Below are 16,608 nucleotides of genomic sequence, written 5' to 3'. Positions count from 1 at the left end.
CCTGTCAAAGGTTTTCTTCTTTCAAGCTTCTCCCTCTCGTTGGTATCCACTCTCTCTGCTCTCTTCTCTCCTGTTCCTGCCCTCCTGCAGGATGACGTTCGACGACTTCTGCCAGTACTTCACGGACCTGATCCTGTGCCGCCTCATCAACACCTCCTACCTGAGCATCCACAAAACCTGGGAGGAGGAGGTGATGAGGGGCTCCTGGGTCCACCGCCAGGACCCCCTTCGCAACCGCTCTGGAGGCTGCATCAATCACAAGGCCACCTTCCTGCAGAACCCCCAGGTTAGTGCTTGTGCTCATGTGTGTTTACAGAGAGATGTGTGTCCAGTGCTGGCATGTGACATGGGGTCTCTCTGTCTTCACAGTACGTGTTTGATGTGAAGAAGGTGGAAGATGAAGTGCTGATCTGCTTACAGCAAAAAGAAAAGAGAGCCACACCCAAAGAGGGCAAAGGGGAAAACCTCGCCATTGGCTTTGATATTCACCGGGTAGGAACACACACACAAAATTCACACACACAAGGCATAAATACCTCAGATGGAGAGATTCCTGTCATAACGCCTTCTCATCCCGCAGGTGGAGCTTAATCGAAAGTACCGTATGCACTCAGCCCAGCAGAAAGTAGCGGGCTCCATCTACATCAACTCCCGCTGCGTCTTCCTCAGGAAGGAGCTGAAGGAGGGCCGTTACGTCATCATTCCCACAACCTTTGACCCCGGGCAGCAGGGCGACTTCCTGCTCCGTGTCTTCACTGATGTGCCTTCAGACTGCAAGTAAATCTGATTTCTCACCACTAAACACATGAAATAGCAGCTGACCAACTCCCAGCTAGCTGCTCTTTTGATTTCATTTCCCAGCAGACCATATCATAGAATTTCAAGTTTTTAGTTCCTAGGACAAGGAATTATGTTATGAAGTTAAGTTTTCGTCACTTGCATACTAATTTGGCTCTCTTGTATACTGTTTAGAAACGCTGGCTGGAAAGACTAACGTTGAATAGATTAAAGTAAAATACTTCACTCCAGTTGGCTTCATCAGTTCTCTAACAGTCACGTCCACTCTCTGTCTCCCAGAGAGCTGACTCTGGACGAGCCTCCTCAGACATGTTGGACGGGGATGTGTGGCTACCCTCAGCTGGTCACTCAGGTCCATGTACTGAACGCTGAGGGTCTGCAGGGACAGGACTCCAATGGAGGTAGGGCCAGTGCGCACAGAGCTGTGTCTCTGCTTGATTCGGTGCGTTTCTTTTGCATGCTGTTGTTGATGTTCATGTATTGGAAACCTGTGTAAACACCCACAGAGCTCCACTGCCTCAATCCCAGTAAGGAAAGACATCTGAGCAAAGCACGAGGTACCACAGCACCATCTGCTGAAACTGTAGTCACTTATGTAGCTCTAGTCTGCAGTTTACCGTCTTTACCCCCTAATACTCCCCGATGTACACAAACCTTTAACTTTTACACTTAACCCAACTTTAAAGCCACTATGTCTAGATTTGGATTATGAGTATAGCTCATAATTCTAGTGTCATAATACTGTAGAAATTAGACAATCCAAATGAAAACTGATGCAGTCCTTGCAGTGCTATCAGATTATTCATTGTGTATTACCGGGTCAGATCCTCGTGGTGCCAAGGTCAGAAATGTTGATGTCCTGCACATAGTGTCTTTAAAGGGTAACTCCGCTAGGTTTACACATTAAAGTGTGTTTTACAGGTTTTGTGGAGTACCTCTGCATGTTAAAAAATTGCCCCCAATAATGACTCTCAGTGCATTGCATTGTGGGTAATGTAGATGCCAGGTTTCGTAAAGCAGTCCATTGGTGTATCATTGAGCTCCCTTAACACTGTTGGGCTCATTTCGTCCAGTTTATAAACAAATGATGAAAATCGATGCAACAGAACCAGAGAATTTGCCCTTTTTTCCCCACACATTCTTCTTTGTCGCAAAACCTGAAGCCTACATTACCCACAATGCCTCAAAAAGGCTTTATACTACTTTTTCCACATATGCAGTCATACTCCCCTGGACATGTAACCACTGTTATGCGTAAAATTATTGTAAAATAGTTGAGGTGATTGGTCTGCACTCTGTCAATCGCTTAACTCACTTATTAACATGTCAGTCATCAGACTTCCACCAGGTGAAATTAATACAGATAATCCATAATACTTTGCATATTAGCAAAGCGCGGGGGGAAAACCACTGATCGGAGGGCACCAGCAGCCCCTCCCTGACAGCCGTACAAATTAAGGCCAATGAGTTCTTCTTGTAATTAACAAAACTCTGTACTGAGCACCTGCAATTAAAGTAAACAGGGAACGTTTAAGTGGAACAGTGTTAATAAAGTGATGGACAGTCTGCAGTGTTTGATCAGACGCACTGGTTGGTAAGACAAATTAGCATTTTTGAATTATAACTCATTCATGTTTGACGTCATTAGCAGAATAGAGCTTCTAAATCTTTAAGACACTTTATGATGAACGTTGATCGACTCATTTTTTTTTATATTGCCATATATGACTTGTTTCTCGCTTCTCAAGTGTGAGAATTTTCTTGCTTTTCTTTGTTTTATATGATCGTAAATAGATTCTCATCAAGCGTATACATCTTTAAAAAGAGACTAAATGGTTTGCAAGAACTTCACTGAAATTACCACCTGATGATTAATTGAAAAGGAAATTAAACATACAGTGAAATATTTTGTTAATAGACTCTTTACCTTATCAACATATATCATCTGAGGTGAAACCATCACAGTTTGTTATCAGCTCCTGATCTGAAAACGTTCTCTTCCCTCAGCTGTAGATCCCTACGTGATCATCAACTGTGAAGGAGAGAGGGTTCGTTCACCAGTTCATAAGGACACACGGTGCCCAAGCTTCGACATCAAAGGCCTGTTTTACCGCAAGAAACCCAAGGAGGGCATCCACATCGAGGTGAGCTGTCACTCTGCATCCTGAACACTGAGAACTACAACCAGCGCGCGAGTGGTGGCTGTCAGGCATCAAAAGGACCAGACAGTCATCCGAGGTGCCTGCACTTTACAGAATCAGAATCAGAATATTTCTTTAAACATTTATTTAGTTTATTTATTTCCTAAAACAGGGCGTGCTTAATAAATCATTTTGTCAGCAACCTCCTGTGTCGTCGGGCCGGGCAGATAGTTATGTTTAAGTTTTAAGATACCAGCCTCAGAGAGCCACAGAGAACCGTCTCTTTAATCCTCCATCTCCTCAAAGAAATGAAATCAATGACCAGAATTGTGAAGTGTCTTAAAATGGCAGCAGTTAGCAGGACAGGGTTTGATTGGAAAAAACACATTGATTATCTGTGTAAAAGGCACACGTTTCTGGACTACGGTTTAGTTCCTGACAGTCGGAGCTTTCCTTCTTCGTTCTTATGGTCCTGTCCTGATCTCCGGTGGCTGTGTGGTGTCTGGATCATTGGGTTGTTGCTGCTCTATGTTTTCTTTCATGTTTGTTGTGTTTGAGTGAGGATGCAGAGGCTGCAGTCAGGAGGAGAAGTCGAGGGAGAGTGTCCCATTTGACCCAAAAGTTCCACGAGCTGTGCAACTGAACTACACATATTAAACTAGGAAGGAAAAGTCTTATTTTCGCACCTTCCTGTTTGAGTTTCCGCCACATTTGAAGAACTGTGAAGACCAATACAATGTTTGCAGTCACATGATTATGATGACAAGTGTTAATCCAGATGGAGAAAAGAAGAGCAGAATTGAAGAGGTTGAGGAGATTTAGTTACTTGTCATTGTGTTGTACAGTATCGTTCAGTTACAGGGGTGTAAAATCCAGCGAGGACAAAAACAATAACTTGTAGCTCTGTGTTTGATCAGTCATAGATGTTCAGACATCGCAAACTTCACCCTTAAATATGTTGGACTTTTCGAAAGCAAGTTTTTACTCCTGGAAGTAAATGTAATCATCAGTTATTCGGTGCAGGTTAAGCCTTTGAGTTCCCCTCAGGGGAAACTTTGACTACAGGCTGTCTTTGTCTCAGCGTGATGCAAAACTCATTATCACACACAGCTTTACACTTTTGAAGCTCTCTTTTTTATTACATTTTTTCCTCAGCTCCTGAAGCCTATCAGCATATTTCTCACCTGCCTTTTCTGTCCAGTTCCCCTTCGTCATCCCTGAGTGTGTGACTGTATCACGTGAGAGCGGGGCCGCTGAGGGAAATCTGCTGAACATCCATAACCAATCGCTTACAGGCTCAATATCAGGCAATATGTGCGAGCCGGTGTACTTGTTAGGGAATTATTGTCGGTAATGTGATGTTGAATTTACTCAATCAGACCTGTGAAATTGCATCATCTCTGTATCTGAGTGGAAGGAGGCAGAAGTGTGCTGCTCTGTTAAAGTGATGATTTTTTCTACCCGGACACTGACACTCCTTCACCAGAGGGTAAAATGTTTTAAGCTCTCTGTGTCGAACACATTCAAATATGTGTAGAACAAGAGGCAGATCACATCTTTAATACAACAACGTTTCTACACCCACATGCCTCTTAGGTTTGTTCCATACGTCCAGTGCATCCACCTCATCGCGACAGACTCAGTATCATGTTGTGTGTTGTATATATGACACACAGTTCTCTGTTTCCATGGAAAATACCTCCCTCAGTGTGAGTACATGTTTCTACATCTCTTCACGAAACCACCGAACCTATGTGGCAGTCAGTGTTTTTCTAGCAGACCAACACTCACCAGCTGATCTAGTTTCCTGAGCCTCTCTCCTCTATCAAGAGTTTCACCTCACAAATTATAATGTATTCCGTTTAGTGCAACAACGTTGCTCGAATGCTGAGGTTCTTTTTTGTTTGTTTGTTGAAGAGGGAGGAGACTTTGTGTCGGCCACACCGAAAAAGATTGATGAAAAGCAAGAAATGAAGCCCCTCCATGACATTTAATTGTGTTAATAGTGTTTGCTGGCAGAAAAACATCTTTTCCAGAGGGCACTTTTGCTCCGTATGCAATACATGTAGTCCTGCGAGGACGGAGCCTTGATAAGCGTAATCTCAACCCTCTCTACTTGCACAACAGCTCAACACTCACTCATTGGGAAACTTTGGAGGCAAGAATGGAACAGACAGTGGCTTCAGAAAAACTGGATTTGAAGTGGAGGTGGACGTGTCGATACCTGATCGGTTTAAAAATGTCACTGTTGACACCATCTGACAGATCAGATCAGTGCCACCTGACCATGAAAAAGGATCAATCCTTTGTTGCAAATCTTGTCCTTGTACATCCACTGTGGTACAATGATCTCATAATCTCAAACACTGAAAGTAAAGTTTTCAGAAAAGGTTTCACACTTATCTATTTTTAATAGATAATTTATTTTTTAAATCGAATATGAAGTGTTTTCTAAGTTAATTTATTGAAGAGTGCAGTGTAAGTAGGGATTATTATTTTTCATTTATTGCTTTAAACTTCAGTACATCAGCACTTCTTCTTCTTCTTCTTCTTCTTCTTCTTCTTCTTCATTCACCCTCGCTCTCTAACTTCAGTCCCTTGTGTATTTCATCCTGTACTTTTCTCTTTTGTGACTGCTTATTGCCTTTTCTCTTTTCTCTCCTCTCATTTCCTCCCCCCCCCCCCCATTTCGATTGTCGGATGTCTGCCTTCCTCCCACGAGCGGCGAACAGATCTACAACAAGAACATGATCGTAGACACCTTCCTGGGTCAGGTGATCCTGTTCAGCGACCCCAACGAGCGGCAGGAGCAGCACACGCTTCACCTCCGCGACAAGGGCAGCCGCCAGGACAACGACCTCCCGGGCACGCTCACTGTGCGCCTCATCACCTCAACCGCGCTCAACAACATCTGAGGCGATCGTTTGTACAATTATAACGATCAACTCTCAAGGTGGCGTTCCATCGTGCCCGCTGTTCATGTTCACCATTCAGACCATCACAGGAGCTCACTGTGTCTTCAGCCGCTTTCGCTCTCATCTGTTATCATTTCCCTTTTTGCTTCAGCGTTTAAATTCTGCTTTCTCATGTGGGTTTTTTAAGGCCTTTACCAACATGTCTGGTTGGAAGGTGTCCACAGACAATATTAATTCCTTCCAAATTAGGCCATTATTTAGGATTTGCATCAGAAATATGTTCTTAAAGGCACAGTTCAACCCAAACTCAAAAATACCCTTTTTTTCGTCTCACCTGTAATGATATTTATCCATCTGGATTGTTTTGGTGTAAGATGCAGAGTTTGGGAGACATCTGCCTTCTCTTGAATATAATGGAAAAAGACTACACTTGGCTTGTGGTGCTCAAAACGCCTAAACTCAACGACAATGTCTCCTTACATAAATCATGACCTGGTTACTCCTGATGATCCACAGGACACTAATGAGCACTTCTTTAATCCAATTAATGAATTTTAATTAATGAAACTTATTTCATGTGAGTGAGAAAACCCTTTTTTCAAACCCAAGATTTACGCTTGTTGTCTTAATGTAGTTTGGGGATGTTTCACCAATATCCATCAGCAAAAAAAGGTGAGTGTCGACACCAAAGCACCCAAAAAATGTGTTTGAAAAACTCAACAGCAAAGACCGTTTCCCAAAATCATGAAGGGTTACCCGAGATAATCCACAGAACTTTTTGTGAGCAGCTTGTTGTTGGAACTAATTTCTTTCTACCGTACTACACCTAACAACTGTGTCACTGCGCAGAAAGAAGCGTGCTTCAAAAAGGAATCATGCAAATTCCAAAGTCCTTTTAGGAAACTTAACAGCAACGTCCTCAAGCAGTTAATATGGGCTAACAAGACCAGGTCTCTGTCGTAGTGAATGGGGATGGAGCCATAACTCCATTTTTAATGGTTCCCTTGGACATTAAAACTGCATTTATAGAATCACCAGTCAAATCAAAAAAAAAAACAGCAAAAAACTTAATAAATTCGACACTGACTTCCTTTACAGCTCAATCCAGAGTGATGTAGCTTGATGTCGTCAGCACATCCCACCAGAACACTTAGAGGAATGTGAGTTCAATGTCTCAATCTTTGAATAACCTCACCTGTCTTGGTTATTCTGTGCATTAGCGTAATATTGTGCTCTTCCCTGCAGCTGCACCTAATGGATTGAAACTTTCGTGAATCTCAACTGTGTGCTCATGTCAGTGAAGCAACTCCATCGGCTGATGTCGTTATGTTGTATCTGATATGTGTCATACAACCACCATCTCCGGCATTCCAGACTTTTCTATTTAAAAAAGCTCAAAGTAGTTTCTTCTATAATGTCTCTGCAAAGACTCGTGGGCAAGAGGCTAGCTAACTAAGCTACCTAAGCTAGCTAATGTTAGAGCTCAGCCATACTGTTGTCAGGTGTTAAGCAGAAAGAAAAAAGTTCCGACATGAAACTGCTCACTACAATCAGTTGATTACCTTGAGTAACAAGTTATAGATTTCTGGACGGAGACATTGCTGTTGAGCTTTCCGAATGTATTTTTTTGGGCGCTTGGTGCGCAACAAGCTGAGTGCCATCTAGTTCTGTTATATTCAAGAGAAGGCAGACATCTCCAAAACTCTGCAACTCACTCCGAAACAATCTCGATGGATAAATAGCACCACATGTAGTAGGATGAATATGTTTTAGATCTTGGGGTGAACTGTCCCTTTAAACTAGGTTTTGTAGCCAGAATCTGCATCAACAACTGATCTACAGTTTGGTCAGATTATTCTGTCTAATCCTGATCTTACCCCCGTCTTATTTTCTTTCTGCATACACTCTCTCACTCTCGTACACATGCAGAAATCTCTGCACTCTCCATGCATGTGCCAATGTTTCCAAGGGCTATGCATTGCCTTAAGGTTGAGTCTGTCTCTCCACCTTGAGGAGGCGGGGGGGGGGTGTCATATTAAATGCTCTTTCTCTTCCCTGTCCTCAGTGTTAGCACAGCCTCCATCCGTTAACTCTCCATCACACCCTGCTTTCTGTCATAGTTTCAGTTTCTCTCTCCTATATATTGACATGATATATACTCTTTTATATGTGTGGATAACTCGTCCCGCCCGGTCGGCTCACCCAGACACCTCAAGTCTTCACCAGTTTGCCGGTGCTTTGGAGCGCATGCAGCACTGTCTGTCTCTTTTTACTGTGGACTTTACAAACGATAGCCAACAGCAGCTATTCTCTCCCTCGACTCAGAGCTTTTCTGTGTTGTTCTGTGAGCGCGCTCATGTGTGAAATCTTGCCTCCCGTCTTCCATCACTAGCACCATTTCAGACTCCCCGAGACGCTTTCTGCCGGTTGCTATGGACGATCTAAAAACTGCATGGCTTAAAAAAAAAAGACTAAACTGAACTCTTTGCCTGTGCCGCACATGTTACCGGTCGTAGCTTAGCAGCCGGTGCTTTTGATAGAGCTACCCTCCCTCTCTGATCCCCCTTCACCCATGTGTACACCTTCCCAGCTCAGCGGAGTGCAAAGATTCACCCTGACATAATCAAGTGCTTTATGGGACCAAAGATGAGCCAGACCCTCCGCTCTCTTAGTCCCTTTCGGACCGCCCTGGCCTGGCCCAGCCCGGTCCGGCCTGGCCCAAGCCTAGCTACAAACCACCACCCCCTGTGCCACATCATCTCTTAACGGCAACACCACTGCCTGACGCTTCCTCTGACTTGAGTCTGTTGGCCAGGGCCAAAGACTCATGCCACGTGACCCTGAGAGACAGCAGCTGTGATTCTGCTGATGGCACAGAACAGGCGTGTGTGTGTGTGTGTGTATGTGTGAGAGAGAGAGAGTGCATGTGTGTGCCTGTGTGTGTGTGTCTGTGTGTGTGTGTGAGAGAGAGAGAGAGACTGTGTGTGTGTGTGTGAGTCCCGCTAGTTCCAGCCTTGCTCTGAATGGGAGTGTTTGGGCGTGAATGTAAATCTGCTTATCAGCGTTGTACCTGGACGAAAATTATTTCTGAGGAAAGGTGTGAACAGACAGGAAAAAGATCCCTTTAGGGGAATACACACCTTGCACTTTATTTAATTTAAAAGCGGAAAAAGACCCTCAAGGATGAAGGAACTAGGAGGGAGCACCGAGGAGACATCCTGCCAAACAACCTGTGCCATCGCCTTGGTCCTGGCTTTGCCTCCACAGCAGGAAAACAACGGGACAAATGGGACATTTGATGAAGTAGGGATTTCAGATGGCTTTTGCATATTGAACCAACACTGGTACAATGTAATTTATCTCTGATGGCATTTCTTGCATTGATCATGTGGCCATCCGGTTTGACCTTTTAGCGCCGAGGCTCCTTGTGACAGAAGCCCTGACAGAAAATCATGACTTGTGTTTTTTTTCGCTTTTTTCAGAAGTGCAATATCATTGCAGAGACTTTTCATTCCAGGTTTTACTGACTTTTGGTATGTCTCAGTCTTTTTTTTTAATTTCTCCCCGTGTTTCATAAGAAGAATTTAAAAATGTAAGTTACAATCATTATCAAGACATTTCCTTTGAATGTAAGACAGTTCTGTCAGTCAAACTATCGAGTCCATTTTCCTGATTTTTTCAGCGCCTTTTTCCATTACTTGAACTGTCACACGCGGCATTCAATCGATCACACATCTTTGTGTACAGCATCTTTATAAATGTGTCTTGCATGGGTTATTTTCCAATATGTTCATGGCCTTGTATTGTACTGTTCAATTGTTACTATATATATTTATTCTTTCTCTCTCAAAAGTCTTGGAAATGCTAGTTTTGAGCAGTCAGCATGTCTACACTAATGCACCTCATGTCAGTCTGATCATATCAACAGGTTTGAAACAGTTATGTCTTGTACTACAGTGATGCATTCATAATGCCTCTAGCATCGGTGAACATTAGCAGCAGTTGTTGAACTATTTAGGTGCTATTTATCTTCTCTGTGCTCTTTTTATATAGTTTTCAGTTTGACAGAGGGACAGAACATGAGTGTTGGGGAACATAACGATTAAGGGAACGTAAGACAGTGTAAAAAAAAAACTGTAGTGCCAAGCAGTGTCAGATGTGAGCATGTGCCTGGATAGTTGCTGGTTTTTATTTACAGACCAGGTGGGAAAAGAAAGAAGCCGTCCTCCTCCCTCACTGAGAAACATTGAAGTGTCCTTGTGTAAGACACCACGCCCTAACCAGCCTCGTGATGGCCAGGTGTGGCTGCACATTATGCAAGAATATGTTCAAAATCAGCATGTCATGGTTAACTGAGGGTGAAAGGAAGAGTTGGAGTGAGAGATGAGAGATTGGTGCCAAAGGCGTCGGTTGTGTCTCGGATTTCATGAAACTGACAGAACACAAAGGAAGAGGTGATACCAGCTCCAGTTTGTGTCATCTCATGTTTTACTGTTTGAGTCATGGAGCTGCAATCAGCATTTGGTTTTCTGAAAAATAATCTTTATAACGAAACATAACTTTGCGTTGTTCTGAAGGAATTGCCATCATCCTCAAGGACTCTTTAAACATCTGTATAAAACATTGTGACTTAAAAAAAAAATGTTTTTAAGAAAATAGACCGTATTCACACAGCAGCAGCTTTCCTCTGACGTCACGCTCGTGGTGGGAAGCCCAAATATCGTATTTCTGAGTGATCTGCAATCAAAAAGACAATGGATACTGAAAATCCACAGTAAAACCACATTGAAAATTTGAATTTAATGTTGTGAATCTTGCATAATGATCATATAGTGATCAAGTGTACAATGTAGATTAAATGAAACGGAAATGTTTTCATAATTTCCAATTTAAGTTTCTAATGAAAAATGAACACAAACAAAGTAAGACTCACTTGGGAGAATCACCTTTCTAATTAATTTGAGTGATGATAAAAATGATTTTTAGACTGTTTCATCCAGATGGTTAGAAGAGTCTTGAATGATTGTGGAAATTTATCCTGATCAGTGGTACGTTCTGTTAAGTGATTTTTTAATTTTTCTTTAGAAAAAAAATGCATCTTGCATATCTCAACCTTCTACAAGCTCTGAGCTGTGTGACTCAAATGTAATAGTAATAAATCATAGGGACAAGCTGGGAGGAGCTGACAAGGACATCAACTTTAGACCTCCATTCTCACATTTTACTCATCACTCGTACTACATTTGCAACCAGATTTGGCTAAAATTACACAAAACGTTAAGATAATGAATTGCTTTTTAAATAAAAAGAAAGTCTGTTGCTAAACCATGTTGTGATAACGTGGACAGGTTTCCATTAGAATTTATAGTCTGTCAGGATTTTATCATAAACATACTAATCATAAGTGACTTTAGGCTGATAACTGCTACATGGTACATTCATGAATGCCATTTAAATGTTATTTTAGTCAGTGTTTAAAGTATCATCTGTGCCATTGTCTCAGCTGTATAACAGTGCCTACAGTTCAACCTTTATTTATAGCACTAGGTATTTCTTTAAATCAAAAACTGTTCCTTGCTCTCCATGTAAATTTGTGTGGATTGTACTTTCATTTTCATAATACAGGGGTCACTCAAGAAACAAAATATGATGAGGTTGGATGTGCCGTAGCTGAGGAGGTCGACGAAGAAACCTTAAACAGTGTTAAGAAGCCACCAATGAGAAGCAAGCATAGCGAAGATATTTCCTTTGGCTACAAGCTGTTGCAACCGTGTTTCACTGGTGAAGCTGTGTGCCGAAGGGTAATCAGATAGCTATGTAGCAACCACTGAGATTGAGGTTTACATTAGGGACTAATTAACTGATCTGTGAGCACAATGTCCATAGACTTTCAAACGAACTGTTTGAAATATTCTTTGAATTGTACAACATGTGTAAATGAATCGATGCTCTGTTTACCTGTTAAGTCAAATTAAGGCTGACAAGGAGTGAATTAGTATTCATGAGTGTGCCATGTTATCGGGTTTTTACGTGCTTTGTTTACATTATAGATTAAATAATCCAGATGCCGGAGCCATATTTCACTTTGAGGTCCCACGCGACCAGTTGTGTTATTTTATGGCTCCCTATTTTTTATTTCCATGGAGGTGGCACCAAAATATAACAGCTAACATGCAACCTGACAGCTTTGATATATGGAAGTATTTGGGGCTTCAGAGTCACTAAAAATCCCACAGTAATGGTGAGAGAGAGGGGCCAAAATAACTGTTAACTGTTCCTCTTCGAGCTTCTACTCATGTGCCAAGAAGATGACTGATCTGTTGAAAATGATGCTTTGGGCGGTGATGTTCGAAATATGTTTGCCATGTAACTGTTGGACAAATGTAACACAGGTGAACTTTGAGTTTTTTGTACTTATTTTGTTCCCCCCTTCATGTCTTTTTTTATTGTTTTTGTTCTTTGTCATGAAGTGATTCTCATTGTCGCACATTGTGATTTTTGCCAAAAGTGTTACGGCTTTCACTGTTAACAACCACACACACACGCGGACACACACACACACACACACACACACACACAAACATATATACACAAACACTCCAGCTACTAGACTAACCAGGCTTGGTTGGAGTTTACGGACCTTGACTGGTTTTTTTGACAGTTGCTATAAAGCTTAAATCGGTTCTCTGTACATATTTTCCGCACGGCCATGCCAAAGCAGGTTTTAGGAACATGAAACCATTCGAATGAAGCTGAACTGCGCAAAACGGTGGTGACTTTTGTACGAATCCAAAAATGCCAGTGCATGTAGCAAAACCGCTTCAAATCTGCTCGCACCATTACAAACCACAGAATATATATTTTTGTTTCTCAGAGTGTCGTGAAAACATAATCCGCTGTTGCTACTTTGATAAACATACTGTGTGGAGTAGAAGGCTTATGTTGCACACTTGCATGCATTGAAAAAACAGTATCCAGTTTTCTAATATTTTGTATTCAGTAACCTGCAGTAAACAGTATGTATATAAAAGTAGCAGCAACTTGATTTATCAGTTATTATTACTATGGGATCCATGTTTTGATGGATGTTATAAAGTATATTCTAGACTTTTATTTCAAGACGGAGATGTTCTTCAATACCTCTAGTTATCAGCGAGAATACTTAGAGGAATCAACTGAATTATTCACCTTATTCATACCTTGTGTGAATTATTGGAGCGACTTCCTGTTATTCCTTCACTGGACCTGTGAGAGTTAGCGGTATGCTACAGGTGTCTTCAGTTTTCTTAGAAATTCGGGGAAAATCATTTTGAAAGGGAGCCTGTCAGACAGAAGAACACCAATGTTCTTTTTTTGCCAAGAGCTAGATGACAAGATCGATCCAACTGTTGTGTGTGCACAGTAAATGTGAAGCCACCACCAGCAGACAGTTAGCCTAACTCTGTAAAAGAGTTCTTGTACCAAAACAAGCATGGATGTGACCATCATCTATGTTCAGCACAAGGTGAAAAGGCGCACAACTGCATAGCATAACCCAGGAAGAGCAACAGCTGGCCAGCCAGGAGCAAATATAACCACTGAAGAGGTCGGTCTGTTTACTGGGGAACCTGTAAGCCACAATCCCCCTGTATCACCACCCCTGCTAAGCACTGGAGGAGAAGCTGGTATTGTTGCTACCAAATGGACTAACCACAGTCTTGCGGTCTGCAGCAAGCAGTAACAGTAATGGGGAGGTGCACTTCGGGCTACATCGTTAGACAACCCTCAATGCAGAGGTGATGCTAAAACAGTGAATGGTTTGGCACATAGTATTATGGAGTAAAAGACTGAAAGTACTGTCCCTTTTTTATTCAGTCAGTCAGTTTCTACTTTAAAGTGGCATCCAAGTACAGTGATAGTATCGGTTCGGGACATAAGCATTTCATATGAGGCCTATTTTCTAAGATGTTTTTAACTAGAGTTACACTGGGGCAGCTCAATTGAAAACACAGATACAGTGGTTGGAAAGCTCATCAGGAATGTCTGTTGGTTAAACCAGCACTGGGCCTCTGTCAAAAGAGACATTTGCATGCTGGTCTGCTCCACACCAGCATGGCCCTATCAAAACTTGTCAATGGGCCGCACAATTTCGTGGTGAAACTATGAGCATCTTGCATAGTCCATACGCTGTGCAGTTTGCAATGTAAACCCTAACAAAAAATGTAAATGTAAATGCAAATGGGTGAGCGCCTGGATCTGAAGTTGGAGTCAGATCAGAATTCTTATCATATCATGAACATTATATTATCTGCAGACTGTCATCACCACTCAGACTGCAATCTACTCTATCCAACACATGCAGTCCAACGTTCAATCCAGTAAATTGTCCCACTCAACAGTTGTATGTGTGTGTGCCCTCACCGAGTGAAGGCAGTTTCATCACTTCACATTCCGTTGAAGCAATGATCTGAATTCTCCCGCAAAGTAGCAAAATATGCAAATTTATGTTATCCGAGGCCACTTCTCCAGGTTTTCCTTCCACCTAATTGCTAAAAGGAGGCTGAAATATGGTATGGTCGCCTTGTTTAAGCTGTGACAGGATCATATACTTCCCTAAAATCTCGAAATGAAGGTATGACACCTGTAGCATAGCGCTAACAGTGTATCATGGGATTAGGAAGACTTTACAGACAAAACTGAAAATTTAAGGTATTCTGGGCGGTTTTTCTTTTTTGTTATTATTTAAGAGGCTTTCCCCTGTTTGTCACTTGTAGTCAGAACAATGACATGATCGCAGCTGAGGCTTGCTTGCCTGCTGATCTTATGGATACCGCTGCATGTGTCTGATGTTACGAGACACTGGTGATGGAGCTCTAGAAAGAGTAACACCAGTCGTTGTTTATCTCGATGACAGTATTTTTTAGACCGTACTGAATTTGGTCACCGGACACCTTCTGCATTCTCGTCATTGACATTTTTATCTGAGATCGAGTCTTGTCCACTCAAGGAATGAGCTTGTGATTCTTCTTGTATTTTTCTGCTGATGTTTATTAACTGGAGACTGGAATACCTACTGCATGGTGACACTTCTAGAAGATGCTACGGTCTTTATAACAAGTACCTTTTATCAGTATTTTATAACCTTGTTAATTTTATATATCCACTTTACCCTGCGTTCCAAACTGGTATGTTTACTGATAGCTAGGTTTCAGAGAGCTGTGCTGTATGTTCTGTACTGTGTGCTTGTCTGTGTGTTCTTTTCAGCGTGAGCTTTCTTTTTCCTTTTCAATGCGTGTTCGTTGGATTTGGTTCTCGGTTACACTGTGGTTATTTTATAGCTACGATCTGAAATTATTATTTTTTCTTTTGTATTTAATGTCAACTTGTGGCATGACTTTGAAATAAAACAGGAAAAACTACTCCGTGTTTGTCATCATTTTATTGAACTTTAATCTTTATTTAATTAGGAAGTCAAATGTATTTCTTACATTTGAAACCTTATATTTAATATAAGTCCTTGGACCATCAAACATAAGGTGCACTTGAAAACATTTACAAGAAGGCACTGTCTAATTATCTCCTTCTTTGAAGGTGAAATTTGGTAAAATAAAACATGCCAGGTTACGCAGTCCAGTAAAAATAATCTAGATAGATTATGATATTTGCAAGTAATCAACAGAGAGGTTTCTGCAGATATCTCAACCTTCTACAAACTCTATAAAAGATCTACATATCTTCTTAATAGAATTAGTATTTCCCTTAATCATCAGTGTGTGTTAGTAGACCCTCAAGACAGATTTTCAGACTTGTTCTACCCGATTTCAGGCTATAAGTTTATAGTCTTCAGGAAAAAGACATATATTTAAAAAAAATATTTTTTCATATTGACAACTCACAGCATATTTAAAGATATACACAAGAAATAACGATTCCGCTGTCTGCCACTTTTCACTGACAGATTTTTTCACCACTGAATGTCTTGACATATTCCCAGATCAGAGCTTCTGTAAATCACCTCTGTATCCCCTCTGTTGGTCTTTGAGGTCGTATTTGGTCTCAGTCTGATTCATAGTAGTGTTCAGTGAGAGGCTACTGAGCTCAGTTGTCAGCAGTGTAAACAATAACAATCCCCCCGTGATCCATGCATTCAGTCCAGGCAGAGTCCAGTCAGCTAATATGGCATCACTCGTGTTTAGAGTGACTTTCAATTTTGGCCATAGTTAATGTTTTGTAATTATAGTATATCTGCAAAGTACTGGACTATTTGTAAAGTTATCAGCACAAACTTTTATTGCATTGTACTCACAGTAGTACGTGATTTGCCTTTGAAGGTGCGTTTCGTAAGAAATCTTGATTTTTGAGTCTCATTCCAAACTCATCCAGTAATGACGCATTCGGATGGCGACAGACATGTCCTACGATCCCTAAGTGTCCGTTGTGGCGAGTTGGGAATGAGACTGAAAACTCTACTTTTCTTGCAGCAACCTTTAAGTATAACTATCTGTTGTTTTTTGTCAAGATTTTAACTATCTAATTAGCATAAGTGCTGCTACTGGATTAAGAGGTTGCTATCAAACATTTAATTGTTATTTTTCAATGATGAGGGCACCATGGGCATTTTGTATTTTGTGGAGGCAGAAATCGTTAACACAATTAAGATAACCTGGACAAATAAAAACAAAACTATTAACAAGGAACGCTGCCACTGAAAATAAGTGAGAAAGTAAGTTTTCTCTGGTAATTTCTGTGAAGTGACTCCTAACAATTTGTTATTA

At 41.4% G+C, this 16,608-nt stretch overlaps 1 protein-coding gene across 1 annotated transcript in view; it reads left to right on the top strand.

Moving 5' to 3' along the window:
• Positions 1-15,252, top strand: part of capn5b (calpain 5b) — an 82,183-nt gene extending 66,931 nt beyond the window's left edge. The window contains exons 8-13 of the mRNA XM_030438244.1: positions 91-286; positions 370-492; positions 581-777; positions 1,078-1,199; positions 2,806-2,942; positions 5,672-15,252. Of these exons, the coding sequence (XP_030294104.1) occupies positions 91-286; positions 370-492; positions 581-777; positions 1,078-1,199; positions 2,806-2,942; positions 5,672-5,854 (958 nt within the window). The 3' untranslated portion in view covers positions 5,855-15,252. The remainder of the gene's footprint in view (positions 1-90; positions 287-369; positions 493-580; positions 778-1,077; positions 1,200-2,805; positions 2,943-5,671) is intronic.
• The last annotated feature ends 1,356 nt before the right edge of the window (positions 15,253-16,608 follow it).

This window comes from Sparus aurata, chromosome 13, assembly GCF_900880675.1.
Source record: "Sparus aurata chromosome 13, fSpaAur1.1, whole genome shotgun sequence".
NCBI classification, from domain to species: Eukaryota; Metazoa; Chordata; class Actinopteri; order Spariformes; family Sparidae; genus Sparus; species Sparus aurata.
Note: the sequence above shows the minus strand (reverse complement) of the source record. Positions and strands in the feature narration are given on the sequence as shown.